The 20111-nt window shown below is 43.5% G+C and overlaps 3 protein-coding genes across 3 annotated transcripts in view; 1 reads left to right on the forward strand and 2 right to left on the reverse strand.

Annotated features, from left to right (window-relative positions):
* Nucleotides 1–5766, reverse strand: part of LOC134087936 (sodium-coupled neutral amino acid transporter 3-like) — a 23352-nt gene extending 17586 nt beyond the window's left edge. The window contains exons 1-2 of the mRNA XM_062541789.1: nucleotides 5671–5766; nucleotides 2737–2863 (exon numbers count right to left, since the gene is read on the reverse strand). The gene's annotated coding sequence lies outside the window, so the exon portion shown is untranslated. The remainder of the gene's footprint in view (nucleotides 1–2736; nucleotides 2864–5670) is intronic.
* Nucleotides 5767–7499: 1733 nt separating this feature from the next.
* apex2 (APEX nuclease (apurinic/apyrimidinic endonuclease) 2) lies at nucleotides 7500–11350 on the reverse strand. The gene is made up of 6 exons (XM_062541790.1): nucleotides 11184–11350; nucleotides 10985–11068; nucleotides 10428–10608; nucleotides 9842–9985; nucleotides 9209–9278; nucleotides 7500–9012 (listed from the first exon to the last, which is right to left on the reverse strand). Exons 1-6 carry the CDS (start codon nucleotides 11296–11298, stop codon nucleotides 7861–7863), a joined length of 1746 nt encoding a protein of 581 aa, XP_062397774.1. The 5' UTR covers nucleotides 11299–11350; the 3' UTR covers nucleotides 7500–7860.
* Nucleotides 11351–11553: 203 nt separating this feature from the next.
* Nucleotides 11554–20111, forward strand: part of zgc:162200 (uncharacterized protein LOC558638 homolog) — a 33128-nt gene continuing 24570 nt past the window's right edge. Inside the window, exons 1-2 of the mRNA XM_062541791.1 lie at nucleotides 11554–11900; nucleotides 15207–15550. Coding sequence (XP_062397775.1) covers nucleotides 15281–15550 — 270 coding nt within the window. The 5' untranslated portion in view covers nucleotides 11554–11900; nucleotides 15207–15280. The remainder of the gene's footprint in view (nucleotides 11901–15206; nucleotides 15551–20111) is intronic.

The raw sequence follows: 20111 nt of genomic DNA on the forward strand, positions 1-20111 counted from the left end.
TGGTACCAAAAAGCAAGTCTTCGGGGTATATTTTCTACCAGGAAAAAGTTGCTAAAGCCATTGGCCGCTGAGATGGGAGTGTTCAATCCGCCACCGTCTCCAGGCCATATGCCTCCACGAGAAGGAGTCAACTAGGACTACCATTTGGGTTCAGCCTCAGTGTCAGTGAAAGTTTCATTAATCCCTAGTAGAACACAGAGAGGAGTCACGTTATTGGTTCGCGCCACACTAGACCAGGAAGTGAGCTGTTATAGGTGGAAGAGAACCATTTGAGGAAACAGAACTAACATGGTCCCTAACAGTGGTGCACCTCTTCCATAATCGTGGCAAACAACGTAGTCAGCTATCGACAACAGCTGTATTCTTCCATTATCCATCATTGACTCACTACCTCCGCCAAGGAGGTTATACGTTTTCATCGGGGTTTGTTTGTAGATTTGTTTGTTTACCTCTGTCTGTTTGTTCGCAAGATAACTCAAAAAGTTATGGATTTCAATGACATTTTCAGGGAAGGTCTGAAATGACCCAAGGAAGAAACGATTGGGAGTGATCCGTATCACGGTCTGGATGCAGGAGGCGGTGATGTGTTCGCTTGGCGGAGGTTTGCGCTCTCTGAGTGCTTTTTCTAGTTTTGAAAGTTAAGATCACCTGTGTTTGCTGAAGCAAACATGGCTTACAAACACAACCATCTGCCTTGACCCAGCCCTAAGGCTGTATGATAATGATCAGCATGTGATGATACATATGTGATCCCATTACAGTTGCCCCACACATATTTTGGCTTGTGTGTGTGTTGAAGCAGCTTGTCTAATTGGCTAGTGTTTTTCATAATTGTTTCTGTTCATTTGAGGTCTCGCTGGCATCCCACACAGCCCAGCTTGGAACTCTGTGTCTGAAATAGCAAGTCATGCGGGCGTTAAGTTTATCCAACATAAAGTATATTGTGCCAGAACTCTGAAAGTACCGTAGTGTGTAATCATATATAGGAACTGAGAGTGTTGGAGACTGTATGCTAATGAACTGAAACAACGCCTTCCTCTTACTGACCCCGGAGTAATGTCAAGCTAAATAAAGTCACGACCACGCTGAACAGCATACAGTACAATATTCAAACTCTGAAGTCCTTAAAAGTAAATTCATATTTAGCCTACTTTCTCACAAAATACTTTGTATTGAGCAGCCATCAGTTTAGACATTGATGTCCTTTATTTGGTAAGTGGTAGTTACCCCCTAAATGTCAATAGAAATATACTCGACATACAAACGTGTTTTGTTGGGACTGCTAGAGTTCTGGCATTTGTAAGTGTGTCATTTTCAAGTCATATGACCTCTTCAAGCAGAATATTTTCTCAGTGATGAGATAATTAAGCCATATCACAAAACAATGAAAATAAACCTTGTCTCAAATACTGTAAGTAGAAAAACCCCATCTGAAAACATGTTTTCGAGCAGAACACACACACACACACACACACACACACACACAGACACACACACACACACACACACACACACACACACACACACACACACACACACACACACACAAATACGTACATGTAGCCTATACTCTGAACGGACACCTATAGTGAATCTATTTCGAGACTTCAGGTCAGGAAACACTTACAGAAACATTTCACTAATCTACCTTAGGAAAGAAACACATGGGAGCCAAAAACAAACCCAAGCGCTTCCCCGTAGACCGCTCCTTTTCAACATCACACAGACCCTTTGACTGGCCCAAACAGGAACCCGAGTGTCCAGTTTGAGACGACCGCCTCATTTTGGACTGTTTGCTTTTCCAACAAGGGGTCAGCTAAGGCCATCGTTCAGAAGATCTCGGGTCCCAGTTTCTGATTGTCGATCATTTAAATACACAGAAAACAGAATGATGCAATGCACATTGTGGAAAGTTAAACTATGCGTTTTCCACAATTGCGCACTTCCTCTGCACCGTATCAGTGGACAAGCTGTGAGGCTGACCTTGATTGTGAATCTAGATATCAGCTGCATCAAATATGATACATCATCATCAAAAGGTCACCAATACAAAACTGAACATTCACAAAATTGTAGCCTATATAAATACACTTTTTGATGTTTTTAAATACCAAATGTATACAGGTAGGCCTATCCAAAAGTACCTTTAAGCTGTCCCTGAAAGCCAACATTCAGACTTTTTAGATAGACACTTTGGCTTTTGAACAATGACAAACACGTTACACTACTTCCTACCACACAGTCTGTGTCAGTCTTTGTCTGTAAACTGCATAATTGAGTTCAAAGGCTCAAATTACAGAGGTCTACCATGACATGGTCTTTCTTTTGAGCCATCATCAACCATTTGTTTCCAACACTCAGCTTATTTCTACCTGTAGGCCACCCTGCTATCCTACCTAGAATCAAGTGCCTTTTATAAATGGTGTAAATATTCTGATATGTCTACATTCATGGGAAATATTCAAAGTCTTATACATTTTTGAGAAATAGGTCACCTGAAAAGATCCAAGAGACACATGAGAAAAGGAGGCTACATCTATGCAGACCAATAGGTGTGAATCTCTTGCTGGAACAAACTGTTGCTTAGCCATAGCCAAAACCTAAACCTATGGCTCTTAGCTCTGAAACTAAGCACATGGCCCTAGCTGTCTGATGCAAGACTCCCCCTCCATTGACAGTTCCGTCTTGCCGCCACTTCAGATGTAATCACAGGATATGACTCACACAATGGCTTACCAGAAATGAGACAAGGGATTCCTCTCCTCCGATGGTTTCTCTCAGCCGAAAAAAGGGTATTTCATTCAGAGTTAGCGTAGTGTTGACATTCAGCCTTGAGTGAGTAAGGAGTTGTTGGTGGAAAGCCCTGGGCAGAGAAGGAGACACAGAGCTTAGTTCATGCTCTGAGTGAAGGAGAGAGGGAGGGAGGGAGGGAGGAGAGGAATTAGAGAAGAGAGGGAAGGGAGGAGAGAGGGAGCCTAGGAAAAGTAAGTAACCTCCTACTTTAACCATTTAGTTCCCCAATGTGTCACAAGAATTTATCCTCACTACAGCACAATGCCAGTTGCACAATGCATGTGTCAATCCAGAAGTTTTGAGTTGTTTTAAAGGGGGGAGGTGGGCATGAATGCAACACTTGTCAGAATTTCCTCAGGTTGTAGCAGAGCAGCAGTAGCCTATGTCTTTAAATATTCTCTAAATAAACTTGTACAAGCACTGTGCCCCTCACTGCAAAAAATAATATGCCTATACTTCTGCACTGAAGGGTTAGTCACAGCCTGGAGAACAACGGCGCAGCGAGGGAGTGGGTAATGCACTTGAATGTTGTTAATTAGCTTAGGAGCTCAGGGCTTTTTTAAGATTGCCTGCGTGTGGCAAAGTAATCAACACAGACCACGCTACTCCGAACGGGATGGGCGTGAGAAGCAACATGCATGGAGAGAGCTTAGTGTGCTATTTTCTTACCAGGAATGGACACAGGCTACCAAGAGAACACTGAGAACTGACCTGACAGCGCATGGAGTGGGCAATCGCCCACCGGTGGACGGCTCGCGTCGCGTGAGGATAATATAATGATCAGCTTATGATGACGTCATGTTGTGGCATCAACGGGGGTTTCGCTCCCTCTGTATGCTCTATCAAGCGCACCTGCGCCGGCTGCGCGTCAAGGGTTCCATGACCTCTGTTTCCGCGTGATATTTCGTGATTCTCTGGTTACCCTAAACATGCCTGTTAACCCTGTCTGAGCCTGTGAGACATATCCTTACATTCCTGGTGTTCGTCTGAATTGTAGCCTATTGTCTTATCTGCAATAAGCAAGAGAGGATCAAACAATTGCCGGATCCTTTCAGTAGACTTACAGTACGGGCAGAAGCTGGACGGGAAGGGAACAAAGCCATGACGCTTGGAGGGTAGAGAGTAGCTTACTCTGAGGTGAAACAGTCCGATCCGTGTGGGCACGTAGGCCATGACAAAAAACCAGGGGCTATCTTCATAAAAGGATTTCCCGAAGTTTAACAGGATTTCAGCGGGAGCCCACTCAAACCATCTAGCCTACAGAGCTGAGGTTGCAAATCTTAGGCTCAATTTAACAGTGCTGTTGAGCAGCCCCTTGCTGCTTTAGCCTTGCTAAGCTTCTACCTTGCTGCATTACTAAACTACACAGCCATCTCAGCTGCACTCTCATAACATGGTTATAACAAGGCAAGTGCCCCCACTCGGTGGCCATATTGCACCGCATTTTGGGCACTTAAAGGGCATGTATTGTGGACAGTACTACACGTGCACAAAGCTTGGAAACCAGCTGCAGATCACAACACATGATTGGCACGGAGTATTCACAACATACCACACGATTGGCCAGATGCATTCACATGTCAACCTTTGGTGGCGGAAGGGGCGGAATATGTGTAGACGACTGCCATGTTTGCGTTACGAACTGAACTAACCCCATACATTCATATGGGAGATTCTTTTAGTGCTGCTGTGTCTCATCATTAGAAAGTCTCTGTTCATAAACACTTAGTCAGGGAATATCTTAAAACACAACATTATTTTCCTCAAAACCAGGAAGAAAAAAGAGGCCAGTTTGTCCACCCTGACCCAACCATGTAGAACTCAGACCATTTGGCCATCTTGACCATCACTCCTTACAGTTTCAGTTTCAGTGGCTGTATGCCAATTTAGCCTATTTCTACCATTGTGGTGGTGGACCTGTGACTGAAGGTAAACAATGATGCACCAGTTATTCCATGAAAAGTGCCCTTTTATGCAGGACTTTTGTTTAAACACTAGAGAGCTATACTTGATTACAACAAGTTATTATAATGGAATACAAAGAGTTTAAAAGTCACATCAAAAAAACCTGAACGCCTCAAGGTCTTCCCTGAGAAAACAGACCAATGCAAATGTCAACAGCCTTCTCTGACCATTTCGTCAATTGAGTCTTTTAATCAACATGTCCCAATTCCACTGAAGTGTTCTAATACCTCCAGGTTCCAGTGCTAATGACCCACCTAGGTATGGTATGTGTGATAACACCCAAAAGGCTTTTATCACAAAACGACAGTCATTCAACAGACAGGAAATATTTCCCTGCACTTTTTTCTGTACCGCCAAAAACTCTTCTTCTGTAATACAGTACTATGCGGTTGTACTATGTGCTATAGTCACAGGATCTTTAAGTGCAGTGTGTCGTATTTGATCAGAAATGTCTCCATAGGCCTAACCTATGCCAACATACAAGCCAAACATACAAACCATCATACATTTCATTCATTCATTTCTCTAAAACGAATGAATGAATGAATGAATGAATGAATGAATTATACATTGATAGTCACTTCAATATCAACATATCTTAATCTTTCAATCAATTCATTCTCCAGTTTGATTTTTCATAATAAATGCTGTAATACATGCTGTGTAGAGTGGGTTTGCTTACATATCATTTTGCCATGTGCTTCACAAGCTAATAGCTGTGACTTATGTGAGCTTCACAAACTCATGCTCGTATGGCAGTAAAATGAATGAACAAATATTACTGTGTGTGGTGATAAGAGTAAACCTTATTGATACGTGTAGTATATTGCTAGATTCTACATCTCAGTGTATTAGTTTTCATTGTTCATACAATGCAGGAGATGCAATGGCAGAATAGAAGAAGTAACTTACCCCTCTTAAAACGTGTAAATTCCAAACCAGGAAGAAGAAAGAAAGTTGGTTATATCTCTAGGTTTTTTTTAAAACAAAAACCTGTGCCCATGTCCTTTTTTTCCCAGCTGATAAGAAAGGTGCTGAGAGAATAACACTGACAGAGAGAGAAGACCACGAGGTCAGAGACAAAAGGGAGGGAAACTTATTTGCTCTGTCTGTTTAAGAGACAGAAAACACCTCCTTCCTCTTTAAAAGCCACTCCCAGTATAGGCTAAGTGGATACAAATCATCATTTTTGCTTTCTCTGTAACTGAAGTAGGAGGTGTCGAGACCTCCAGAGAAGTCTGTTCAGATGCAACCCCCTTCCCTTCTCATTCACAATTAATGACTCAGCTGAAAGAGTTCCCAAGAACACTGATGGCTAGCTTCTCTGATGCAAATGTCTAACACATGCAAATTCAGAAACAGGTTTAGAGCAGGAATGCCAGACAGGAATGTCAACTCTGAATCAACAGGTCATATTTCTCACATTTAATACTACACTGGCATTCTAGTATAACAGTTCATAATTAGTTGATGGAGACTGGCTTACAGGTGCAGCGCAAAAAAAGCATTTCTTATGTGTTATAGTTTGTTGATTGAATTTACATTGTTGCTTGTTGTTACAATTCTCCTTAATCTTAGCAATGGTTTGCTGTTAAATTTAACTATTGTATTGTTGTTATTTGTATGTCACTTTAGAAAGCTCATCCGTGTGAAGTGCAGGATTAAGAGTAAACTGGATATTTTAAAGAAGAATCCGCACACTTCAAGTCTTTGTGCAAAAAAGTTTAAAGCTTTACTGAGCTTTACTATGTCACTTTAGACAAAAGTGTCTGCTGATACCATAACCATACTGGGTAAGACCCCAAACTCGCTTTTCTTCACATCTTCTGAAGGCCTATCTCTCTAAGGTCTCTCTTGTATTATAAAACTGCAAGTTTATTTCTTTCTTTGAACTTCTATTTCTTGTTGAATTTCTTTTGAATTTGAATAATTAGTCCTTTACTGTAGTGTAATTTTGAGTTTGAATAATTAGTCCTTTAGTGTAATTTGATAATAGAACTATTTTAGGTCATGTACATGAAAAGTAAACTATCCATTATTGTATTTCTTCATGGTATAGTCGATATGGCATTAATCTAAAATCAATTTAAAATAGTTCATTATCCCTTCTTTCCCAGTTCTAGCATTGTTTAGATTACTTTGTTTCAGGCTGCAGGCTGTGATCTATACAGCTTGGATTAAGATGTCAATACATCAGGCAGAAATCAAGCCATGCGTTAGTAGCTTAAATGAGTTTAAGCCTACTTTACACTGACAGACTTTGACAAGATTTGGGAAAGATTATTGAAAGATTGTAGTCTTTTAATGCCCCTCATTCTAGCTTTACTCAAAAGACTACGATCTTTCAAGAATCTTTCCCAAATCTTGTCAAAGTCTGTCAGTGTAAGGTAGGGTTTAGTTGTTTGATTATTCTTGAACAACTAAAACATACCATGACAAGCATGAATTTTAAATTGCATGCTCCTTTTGATGCAGAGCATCTTTTTTGTGGTACAAATTTGTTCATATTCTTGGCAATAGTCTACATTTGGCAGGATGTTGGCAGTCACACCGGACAGTACTTTTAATGATAACAGCTGCATCTGTTGGGGAAGGTTCAGTGGAACATTTCGTCATCACTGACTCAGATAAGCATCTCTCCATCTGTGGCTCTCTTACAATCCCTGCATTGATGCCATCTAGTGGTTATGAGTGGTGGCAACCACAGAGAGTAAAAAAAAAACCTTCAGTCTGAATAATTTCACTTCATTTATTATCATTTATGAAGACTGGAAGATAAAAAAGTAGTTAGTAGGTTAGTCAACAAATCTATGTTTTTAAGGTCTTTACTTACAGTACTGTACAAAAATTAGAAATAGCTGCAAATAAAACCATAAGTGCTCTCAAACAGTCTTGATGTGACCAAACTGTTGCTAAAACGAATAACTGACTAGTATCAATGAACCTGTACAGAATTTTCAATGACAGCATAACGGGAGGTCTTTTCATATAACAATCTGAGATCATTTGCTCCAGTATCGCAATATTAAAACATCCTGCACAGGTATGGTGTGATTGTGTGACAGTAAACAGTAGTCGTTATGGATGTCTGGGATTTCCCGTCTACTTCCCTTTGTCCACCCAAACAAAGAAGTTGCACCTGGCTTGGGGATTGGAGGCGTGGCCTTGTGGTCTGGCGCACACAAAGAACTGACGGCCCATATTGGGTCCCGCCTTCTTCACGGTGCGCAGGACGCAGGGCTCGTTGTGGACCTTGCACGGAGGTGGCTGCGGTGGACCTCGTAGGACTGTTTTCCAGAAACTAGGCAAACACGCCTCTTTTTTTGAATCCCCGCCCTCTGCCGGAAGTGCAGCTCCACCCTCATCTGGCTCCGGACTCCTTACCTCTACCAGTCGGCTCTGGTCAGGAACTCCCTTACCACTTGGATTATTCATATTAGGTCCAGACACCAGTGGGGAGTCATTATTCCTCCCTGCATGTCCGTTGGCTGAGCTGTTGAGGTTTTCTGCAGTAGCCCGATCTGTGAGCTCAGCGGAGGTCTTTGGTTTGTGCTCTGCAGTAGGCCCTTTAGGTTTGAAGAAGGCCAGAAGGCTTCCCTGAGGTTTTGCTGGTGCTGCCTTTGCCACTTTGCTCTTCTTTCCCTTTGGCACGGAGGACTCTACTATCCCATCAGCCCCCCGTTTCCTCCCGGCACTGGCCCCCAAACCGAGGGGGCGCAGGTTCTCTCGGATCTCCTCTGTTTCCTGGGAGCCAGGAAGAGCTGTGTCTTTGGCTTCTTTGCACTCAACCGCGTTTGGTTTCTGGTCGGCCATCTTGACCAGGAAGCGGGAGAGCTTCTGCTGCTTGCCGGCAAACTCGGGCAAGTAGCGCGTGCAGAAAGGAGGACAGCGGGCACTGGGCACAAGCTCGCAACCCAAGTGCCCCCAGACAGGGCAGTGGTCCGATCCCTCCACCTCGGGCATGATGTCCACTCCTACGAAGTGTGTCTCCACCAGGGCACGGCTGCCGAAGATGTAGTCGATGCGCGTGCCGTAGTTGGTCTGCCGCGCTCCCGTGAGCGTGTTCCAGCAGGTGAAGGCCTGCGGACGGGAGGGGTGGAAGAAGCGGAATGTGTCCACAAACTTCCCGCCGCACACGGCCTCCTTCCTGGAGGAGTCGGGATCATGGTCTGGCTCGACGTCCTGTTCCTCCTCTGTGACCCCAAACAGGAAACCGTTGAGCCACTTCCTGCCAGGGTTGTCCTCAAAATTGTCCTATGTGTGGAGAGGAGAGGTACATGACCGGATTAATCGGACAGGATTTATCGAGCATCATACAGGAAGTACATGAATTGTCATCAGAAAAATGAATACAAGGAAAAAAGGTACCCCTAGTCTGTATCATTAGCTGTACCACATCATCAATTTAATCTTAAAGGTTCATACTTCGATAGTAAGCTAAGGCACTTACAATGTCATCAGGATCACAATGGTCTATGGGCCGGTGGGAAGTATTGATATCGCCCAAAACAATCACATGGCTAAAAAGAAAAAAAACAGTGAAATGATTGGCAATTTGCTTTTAAAGCAGCACTAAAGAGGATTTACTCTTGGGATCCCCCTACAGTTGAGAAGTTCAATAATAAGCAGACTACATGATATCTCCGAATTCCAGTGGCATAGCAGCTATGTTCCATTGTTCCATGGGGGGGGACAGTGTTCCTCTCTTTAGGGGGGGCCTTTAAAACAACCTTCAACTTCTCCTGTCCTCATCATAGTATCACAAGCACGGAGGAGGACTTTATGCCTTTTCTCAGCTGTTGAGCGTTTTGATACTGATTTCTGTAGCAATGTAATCATCAACTAAAGCTGTAGTAGCTATACAATCATCAACTAAACTTAAATCACCATTTATGGCTAACCATACTCTGTCCACAACATTCAACCTGATCATAAATATAAGCCTATTTTCATATTTTCTCATTGCCAAGAAACTAATTTCTTACTTGCATATGATGACCATGACTGTGAAAATAAAGCATGATCCTCATTCTAGCTGTATGCATATACTGTACACCAGTGTAAGTGGGCCAGAGTGCCTTACCACCCAGATGCCAGCAGTGCTTCAGCCCGCGCCTGCAGCAGCTGGTAGAACTGCAGCTTGAAGAGTTTGCGCTCAGGCTTCTCTGGGTCAGCCCGGGGACAGTACACATTCACAACCGCCAGTGTCTGTGGTCCATCTGGACCCCTGCCACACACACACACACACACACACACACACACACACACACACACACACACACACACACACACACACACACACACACACACACACACACACACACACACACACACACACACACACACACACCATTCAATATAGCCAAGCAAATCAATATAGCCAAACATTAAGGTGGAGAGTGTAGGTGTTACTGATATCACTTAACCAATAGACCTTGTGGGTGCGAGTTTGTCAGCATATTCTGCCGACAATGCATGCACACTGTGGCCAGAACTAAGTCAGACGCACAAAGTGGGATGAGTCAGGCTGAGGTCAATTAATAAAAGATAGACTTTGTATCATATCATATTATAAAGATTACAACATAAACATCATTTAATTTTAGAGAGTACTTTCTCTGACAGCTTTGACTGATGGTTTTGAGCTTTGAGTGGATGTATTATTTTACCTAATTTGATGTTGTGTAATGACAGCTCTCCCCTCATTGTCGAGCAACTGCAGCTCCTCAGTGGAGAACTCTTTCTGGTCACCATAGCACCCAACCGCTTCCCCATTGTTGGTCAAGAGGCCTGTCAATCCTTCTTCTGCAGCAAACGGAGTGGCACTGTCCTTGCAAAAGGTTGCCACCCCTTCACAGCAAGGGATCATTGACAGCATGTGGTGGATTAGAAATGGACAAATTACAAGATTATTATTAAGTACTTGTTTGTTATGTCAGACAATAGCAACAAAGTGTCCTTATATTCATGTGATTCAGAAGACTTTACATTGTAGAGGGAATAAGGAAATATAAAACACATTTTGGATCACTGCTGGAACAATGCCAACTTCTGCAACAGTTTGAAAATACACCTCAGAAAAAGCAAACACCTCATGTGACTAGCTCTATAATAGTCATTCAACTGAGAACACACACACACACACACACACACACACACACACACACACACACACACACACACACACACACACACACACACACACACACACACACACACAGTTCACCTGAGTAACCACTGCGTCCTCTACTGAAGCTGAAGTAGGAGTTATACCCTTCTACAACTGCTGTTTTTTCATCAAGTAGGTCCCCTGTTACAAAATAACAGTCACATGTCAATCGGATATGCATGCATTCTAAAGCTAGAGTAACAGTAACTTCATGCATACCATGCCTTCCGCGTGACTGAATGGTGGTGATTCTTACTTGTAACTTTTGTTTCTTGGACACAAATAATTTCAGCATCAAATGAATCCAATGTTTTCTTGACTGCATTCTTAAATGTCCGTATACCGTTGATATTCCAAGTAACAATCTTCATTTTTACCTGTCTGGACTCATTTGCACAGTTCACTTGACAGTAAACACTTGAGGGGAAAATGTCAGGAAAAGAGAAAAAGATGAAACGGAAGTACTTTGGTAGGGGCTGTGAGCGCTCTGTCGCCGCCTGTTGTTTGGAGTATAAAATGAAAATATTCTAAAACGTAAACCTAAGCCTACTTAAAGATTGATGAGCATGAAATTAAGTAGTCAACATGTTTGAAATGACTTATTCTCAATATATTTCCTCTTCATTCCAGTGATTTGTGCGGAACAGATTATTTTCATTTTTAACCCTTCCTCCTGCGTCCATGCGCGGATCATGTGCGCCGTTCACTGAATGACCGCACTTCGGCGCGCCAACACTTTCAAAGCTGAAGTTCACCGGTTTGTAACGTAGTCTGGGAGGACAGTTGAAGATTTCAAACAACACGCCTTGATGTTGAGACAGAATTGACGTCTTGGTCTAATCCAGGGAGTGGTGAGAGTTGTGAATGTGAAAAGACAACGGAGTCTGAGTCGCGCTTTATTCATATGAACACATTGAGGACGATGATGAGATACTTAACCTGGACAGCAAAATCCGGTTTAATTGACTACAAGGTAAGAATGTCTTGTTAGCCCCAAGGATAAGTTAATGGACAAGGATAATGCAACCAACTGTTAGATAACGTAGGTTTAAATTCGTGTCACTTACTAAACTGAGAAATTATATGTTGCCGCAAACTGACAACAACTGCAACTTTCTAGCTAACAACGTATTTTCAAACTCTGACTGCCTGGTCCTCTCGTCAGCATGCACCTTCTAACGTTAGCACGCTAGCTAGTCAGTGAAGCTACCTTTATGAACGGACACGGAGTGAAAGGTTTGGTGAACCGTCTGGGATTTCGTTACTTTTCACGATATGTTTGCTCATTTCCTCCTGCCCGTTCAAATTAGCATTGCGCTATGGCTTGTATATCAGGTTACGTTAGCGGGGTTGATGATTTGACATTTTCGGAGTATGTCTGCGTTAGATTAGATAGAAGGAACGTTAGCTGCCCTAGTTCTAATTATGAAGTTAATCAACTTGTAAGTTAACCAACTCTCTCAACCCTATTCTTGTTTACTCGATTATTTCGTGTAAAATATGCTATTCTGTTGGCAAAGCTAACAAATAGTTGAACTATCAGCTGTAGCTACGTTTGTAGGGAACAACCACCCATCGTCTACTGAAGCGACACCGGTGTGATGAGTTTGCCCTGAGTTAATGTCTTTCCTATTTTGTTGGACTGTCTGCATCACAACATGTTTTGGCTTTCAACAAACGTTAGCTAGACATCTTTCGTATGCCCTGCTATTTGTCCTGCTAACGAAGTAATCTTGGCTCAAACGTAGCCTACAACATTAATCATTGGCAATATTCACGCGGGTGCTTTGGTTCAACCAGTTCCCTCTTTTGGTGTAGCTAAATAGCATAATTTACCACTTGTCTCATGTGCATGAGAGAATCTCTGCTGAAAGTGATATGGTGGCAATTTTTATTAGGCGGAAGTCGGAAGTTGACTGATTACTGACTTCAGAGGATTCTCTGCTCTGGTGTCATCCTTTGAAACATAACGTTACTACTTAAATAGTCGTTTCGTGACCTTCTCACAACCCGTTCTGATGCAAAAACCATGATCTAGGCATATCTGGTTGAACGAGTTTCCCCAAAGTCTTCCTTTCAACTGCTAGGAAATTCATGGTTAATCAGGGGTCTCCAAACTGTCCCCCCTTTGGCACAATGAATGTGGCAGAGAAACTACTCATGTTTTGTATTAGTAGTAACATATAGGCTATTCAAATACCTGATCTCCACTTGAAAAAGCCTTGACTTGTAGTTGGAAAATCATATGCTGTAGACCTTTTTGAGGTGGTGATTGATGTGGCAACTTTTATTGGCTGCAAATTGCACTGGTGATTTGCATTTGTGGAAAAATAAGTACGTTCCATTTTCCTCATGAACATAATGTTTGACTTTCATTGTGGATGTTGTCTGTAGTCAGGTGTGTTCTGGGTAGCCTACATCACTGAAACTACCAGGGAGCAGCGTGTTTGATTGGTAAACGATAATATTGTATGAGAGGGAAGGAAGATGTTTTTACAATTGATTTGATGGGGATTTTCACAGATTTACCAAGGTTAGATATATGAATGTTCTTTGAACCTTTTAGAGACTTACTCAGAAGTAGGCAGAGACCTGCTGGTACTGGTAGTTTGAGACCCCTGAAGTAAGTGGTGTCAAGGGGTTGAGCCAAACTAAAAAGACGGCTAGAAGTTTTACTAAAATGTGGTGAGATTTTGATGTTGTGTTCATGGGTTTAATAGTTGTGTTACATCTGATAACTCATCCATGTTTTCACATTTAGTGCACTGACTGTACCCTTGGATTTGTTTGCTTTAGCCCTCTAAGGAGAGTACAAGCACAGCATCCACAACAGACTACAGAGGTCTGGAGAACGGCAGCAAAACTACAGGCTTTGCCACACTGCATCTGAAACGCTGTGTTATTAAAGGCTGACAGGACCTCAGGGAAAGTGACCAAAACTCTGCTAATCTGATAACGTTAAACCAAATCCCGCTGTCCGTGGCCCTGATGGGATGACTAGGGGCTCGTTGGCGCTTTTGCTACATGCAAGATTAGCCGTCCGTTGCTAAGCTCTCATAATTACATTCCATAGGGAATTAGCGATGAGCCACCACAGTCCATTTGTCCAGGCCTTCACTTCAGGCCTTATTTTGTCCTGTGTCGTCACAATTGTTTTAGTTAGAATTATAAATTATATTGACCTGTATGTTGCCCAAACAGTCCATGGATTAAGTTGTCAGACTCGGGCAGTGAGATGAAACATGATGTATATTCTTTACTTAATTCTCGATTAGGCCACATTTTTTTGTGAACAAATGCCTACTCAGATACTAAGTAGTTGTATCTGTACAATCATTCAGGATCTCGCTCTGTGTGTGTGTGTGTGTGTGTGTGTGTGTGACTTGATTATGTTATGAGGTTTTGAAGGTAGGGTAGGTAGGAGATCCTTTCTGAAGCTTTTTTTTAAAAAAAAAATGCTTTATATTACCTAAAATCCTCCTTACAACCCGATCTCCGCCAATTCATAAAATGCTTAGACATCAAAACAAAAAATATCACCCAGTCAAAAAAGCTCTCGGTACTCAGAAATGCTGCTCTTGTCAAAGTGGCGGGGAGGAGTGGCTCGAGGGCAGGAATGGGATTTCTTCTGTTGTATACTTTTAAAATCTCCTTCTTCAACTTGCGTTTTCCAGCATTGCCTATCTCTGATTATTCCTCTAGCTTGAACGCTGAGCCAGCTCATCCTGATCTGTGTTTGACGGTGCGTCCCTATGGATGGGCCTTGTTGTGATAATGACATACAGTATCTATCCCATAGGGGCCTGCTGTAATTATCTCCCCTCTCTGCTCCCAGTGTCCTGCCACATAGCTACTGTGTGATTGAGACGATGAGGATTAAAAGGCCACACTGACTGACTATCACTTTTACTTTGAGATCGCCATTTAGGCCTGCCCTTCTCCCTTGTAATCCTATTAGAACTCAATGACGTTGCAGGGAGAGTATATGCTACCAACAAGATCCCCATGTTTGTACCCATTGTTGCCCAAAGCTGTCTTTTGGTGTGTGGTAGTCTTGATTTTTTACGTGGATAAGGAAAGGTGTTTTTTTTATGCTAACTGCTTTTTCAGCCGTTAGGCAAGTCAACATGCCATGCATGGCATTGCACTCATTCCATACTACAGCTGACTTCTGTTACTGAGAACACAGTGAGATGAAGTAGGATTGGATTTTGAAAGGTCAAGGTGCTGCTACGATAATGGCGTAATAATAGAGATGTTCCTTTCTCATTTTGTTCAGGAGGCATGAAAAACCAGGCTTGAGGAACTCTTATCCAGACCCTTCCGTAGAGGAGGAGGAAGAGGAGGCAGCAGATGGAGGAAGAGAGAGCCAGGATGCTGGAAGACGAAGGAGACGACGAGGGCGAGATGGGTGTGGTGGAGACGGAGGTCGGCGGTCCCGTCGACTTCCAGACGGCGGTGGCGAGGCTGACGCTGGAGCTCCAGGAGGCCAACGAGGAGAAGCTGCAGGCGGCTCGCTATGGCCTAGCCGTCCTGGAGGAGAGTGCCGCCGTCAAGACCCGCAACACCCAGCTGGAGGAGGAGCAGGAGGCCCTCAAGCAGGAGCTGCAGCAGCTGCGGGAGGTTAGTCGCGGCCCGGGCCAGGGAGGGAGCAGAGGCGGGGCAGCCGTTGGCCTACAGGTTAGGGCTTCGGGGCTTGTAACCGAAGGGTTGCTGGTTCGAACTCCGACCAGTGTATATATACTTCGGAGGAGGAGAGAAGGAGGAGGCTATGCACAAAGCGTAGGAGTCGGGCTGCAGGCTTTTCACCGAGTGGGATTCCTTATCTTATCTATTCTTGAGTCTTATCCATGTAGGAAAGCACCGCTGGCTAGTTACAGAGTCACTTCGCATTTGTGTGCAGGTTGTCGTCACTATCACAGGTGCTATCATTACAGTGTGTTAACATGAGACTCTCAGAACAGCTGAAGTTACACTCTCTCACACACACACACTCACACACACTCACACACACTCACACACACTCTCTCCCTATCTCTATCTCTCTCACCCTCTCTTTCTTTCTTTCTCTCTCTCTCTCTCTCTCTCTCTCTCTCCTTGTCTTCTGAGATAAGGTTGTCACACCTTTGGGCTGACATCTCCTCTAAGTAAGACACACACATACACACACACACACACACACACACACACACACAAAGAGGGATGTGAGGGATTTCAGAACCACTCACGATATGGCTGCTGGTGCTACGCAGACCGTGAATAATCTCACTGGCCTCAAAGGAAGAAAAAAACTGTTAAGCTCTCTCTCGCTCTCACTCTCTTACGCTCCCCTCCCTTTGTCTCATTTTGATGACGGTAAAGGTTAGATAACTAAATGTTCCCCTGAATATATATAGGTCATGCAGTGAGATCTGATTTTCTCTATTTGACTTTTAAAGGATAATCTGGTGAAAGAAAGTGCAAGGGGGAAAAATAATGTCCCTGACCATTTTTGTATCGAGACATTGAGCCCTTGCATGTCATCACATATACATCCAGGGGATCAGTAGTTCAAACACATAGAAATCCCAACAGGAAAGATGTATGCATGTAGGCACATCTGCTCTGGGGTAGTCTGAAGAATAACCAGCTATACGAAAAGTTTGAGTCTTCCGTTCTAATTTGAGCCAGATTAGACGTAGATATTAATTATATAATTTTACGGTGTGGTCATTTTTCATCCGCTATTGGCTTTTGACAGTGCCTGCGCTCCTGTGTGTGTGTGTATGTGAAATAAGAGCCATCTTTCTAAGAGAATAGGCTAATATTCCCGGTCCGTTATCATCTTTTTTATATTTAGCTTGAGTGGAATGTTGCGCACAAACAGCCTACGAGGGTCTGGTCAGCTGTTTCTTGTGACAAGTCAGCTGTTAGGCTCAGAGATTCCAGTAGACCGAAGTGGAACTCGTCAAAGACTGGAGGTCAGTCAGGAAAAAACGCCTGAGCAGACCCCATGAGAAGCTCACTCTCTTGGGACTGGCATAGCTAGAGTAGTGCCCTCCACCCCCATCACCCGACCCACCCCCCCCCTGGCCAGAATCAGAATGCTGCTGCCGCCACTTCTGAAGAGTTGTTAAGGTAACTTAAAAATCTCTCCTTTTTTTTTTTTAAAGTAGTCTTTTTCCAACTTTAATCGCTCCTGCATATAGCGACCTGGCTCATGCAACTGAAATGGACCAACTAAACATTTGTATAGTACAGTGGCTGAGCTAGAGGGCAGAATGGCGTTGTGTGTGTGTGTGTGTGTATAGCGAGTGGGGGGTGTCTCTGTGGTTCCTGTGGACCGTGAGAGCACATGCCCGGGCCTCCATGGGTTTGTTTGTGTTGTGGAGGGCGACTGACTGAAATGTTTTGCTCCGTCAGCAGATATGTGTCCTCTACACACCACAGCACAGCAGTCGTGCCATGTGAAGGTTAACTGCTCTGCATTTACTGACTTGCTAGTTATGTTTACAAAATGAAGCTAATCTGGGGCATGTCAATATGTAGTTAGTTTTGCACAAACATTTCAATATGATATGCGACACTCTCACTTTGTCTCTCACTCACACACTCACTCATTCTTTCTCTCGTATGCAAACTCTTTCTAGTCAGAGAACTGGTATGAAAATATTGTGTGAGATGTTTTACTTGTGGCGTGCAAAGGAAGTGATTCTTCCCCTCGATGTAGTAGTAGGTGCCCAGCATACATGGCAAGCACGAAACTCGTCCATCTCACCCGGGTGTAAGCTGTCCGTCATTAGAGACAGCACGTCACTTCTCACCATCGGTGACCCCCCAACTTGGAATGAGTCCCCAAATCCTGCGCTGTGAGTCTGTGATCCCTTGGCTGCCTTCTTCGTGTCTGGCTGCTCGAGTGGAACACAAGCGAACCCTCCAGGCCTCACGTGCAGCGCCGGGGACAGGCTGACTACCGAGCATACAAAACAACACACCTGTCACTGACTGTGTCATCGGAATTTGAGTAGGGGACCTTGAGAGAGCCAAACGGCAGCAGATTTGGACTGTTTTGCGAGGGAATGGTTGAGAGGTCACGTGCCTTCGAGACAGGAAGCTTGGAGAGTGTGCCTGTGGTCTGGGTCTGATGATGGACACTGTCCACACACACACACACACACACACACACACACACAGCATTACTGGCAGAGATGATCACATTCCTGTTCCGGAGTTCTCTGAAAGTCTAATGCACTCTACCCTCATCAGAGTACAGTACACACGCACGCACACACACACTCACATACACAAATAACACACACAGCCCCTTAACACCCACACACACACGGAAAGATTACTGGAATAGCCACATCACCTTTGACTCTGTTTGCCTCTTGCTAACAGACTGACCCAAAGTAGCTGTCTGCAGCAAGCATCCCTCAGTAGCTGTCTGCAGCAAGCATCCCTCAATGTGTGTGTACGTGTCGTCTGTGTCTGTGTCGTCTGTGACCCTGTTTAACTAGTTCCAGCCCTTGAGGCAGAAAAGGTGTTTGTTTTTAAACTGTTCCTCTTCCAGACAGAGCGAAGGCCCTCATAAATAACATGTGGTGTATACCCCAACAGAGGGTATTGTGGTATCTGTGTCTTGTGGGTAGAATAAACGGGCCCTGACCTTAAACATGGGCTCTATTGTGTGTCCTGAAAGCTGGGCAGGAGCGCACAGACTCCTTACAACTGGCTAATGCCTCAAGGAGCCGTATGTGAATTCAGGGCTGATGAGTAGAGAAGTATCTCTCCACACTCTTGTGCTAACAAGCCCTGATGGGAAAATCTCATTTCCACTTATGTGTGTGTGTGTGTGTGTGTGTGTGTGTATGTGTGTGTGTATGTGTGTGTGTGTGTGTACGTACCTCTGGCTTGGTGCATGGCAAAATCTCATTTCCACTTAGGTGTGCGTGCAGAAATGTCACAATGTTAGCAGTGCATTGTAATCAACCTTCCAAGGAAGTTTCTCTAGAAATGTCTAGTCTACTCTAATATACTGTAGGCTAGCCTAATTTATGAAGGCATGCTTAGCCTATATGAATGCACAGAAGGTTAATATCTCTTTAGGCTAGTTGCATATAATATCAAGCTGTTTTCATGTTTTAATCAAGAGGCTATGTTTTCTCAAATCCTTTCTCAAAGAATATAGTTAGTTAGGCAGGCAAGCTGAAGCTCACACATCTAGAAATGTAAACTAATGTAAGTAAGGCTATATCAAATAAAAAAATGGTTCTGCTCTAGCTTACAATTAAGTATGTATTAAAAACGTTACAATGGAGGAAGTCTTTAGAGTGTGATCTTCGGGCGACTTGTTGGCTATTTTTAGAAGGTGCGTTGCGGGCTCTGTCTGGGGTGGGCAAACTTTGAATTTTCAGATTGGTTAAAAAAAAAGGGCAGTCTCTTATCTCATAACAGTTGCTAGGTAATGTTGACACAAATAGGTTGCAGGCAAGTGAAGTGATTAGTGAAGGCAATTAAATTACAACTAAAGACTAGATATATAAGTGAAGACAATTAAATTAGAATTAAGATCAGATATCCTCCGGGGTTACACGTGGAACTTTTTGCATTTGATATCAGTGTTCAACTTCAAATTAAGAGTGTTTCAGTATTCAACTTCAAATTAAGAGTATTTCCTGTGTTTTCACGACTTGGGCCCATAGGGCAAAAGGTTGTTGTAAAAAGTATATGAAATTGCCCAGGGGATATCACCAGGCACCCTCCTAAATCTTAAAGAGCCACCCCAAGTCTAAAAAACAAATCAGAAAAAAACACTATAGCACTATACAGAACTTTGCCCCTGGATGCGGAAGCAGGCTGAGGCTGTAAAATAAGCATACGGAGACAAGTATAGCTTTGTTGATTGACCTGACAGATCAGAACAGGTAAGGCACTACATTGTGCCCACATAACAGTGTGTTATGCATAATATGTTATAGTGAAAAGTCAGATCATCAGATGTTACCAGGTTGTTTTGTGAATCTGGGACCAGGACCAATGGGTAGGGCGTCTTTCAGCTCTCTCCTGCGCTAACAAGCTCTGATGGGAAAATCTAATTTCCACTTACATCTCTCTCTCTCTCTCTCTCTCTCGCTGTGTGTGTGTGTGTGTGTGTGTGTGTGTGTGTGTGTGTGTGTTTGCACCTCTGGCTTGGTGCCTGGTG

Source organism: Sardina pilchardus, chromosome 7 (assembly GCF_963854185.1).
Source record: "Sardina pilchardus chromosome 7, fSarPil1.1, whole genome shotgun sequence".
Classification (NCBI taxonomy): Eukaryota; Metazoa; Chordata; class Actinopteri; order Clupeiformes; family Clupeidae; genus Sardina; species Sardina pilchardus.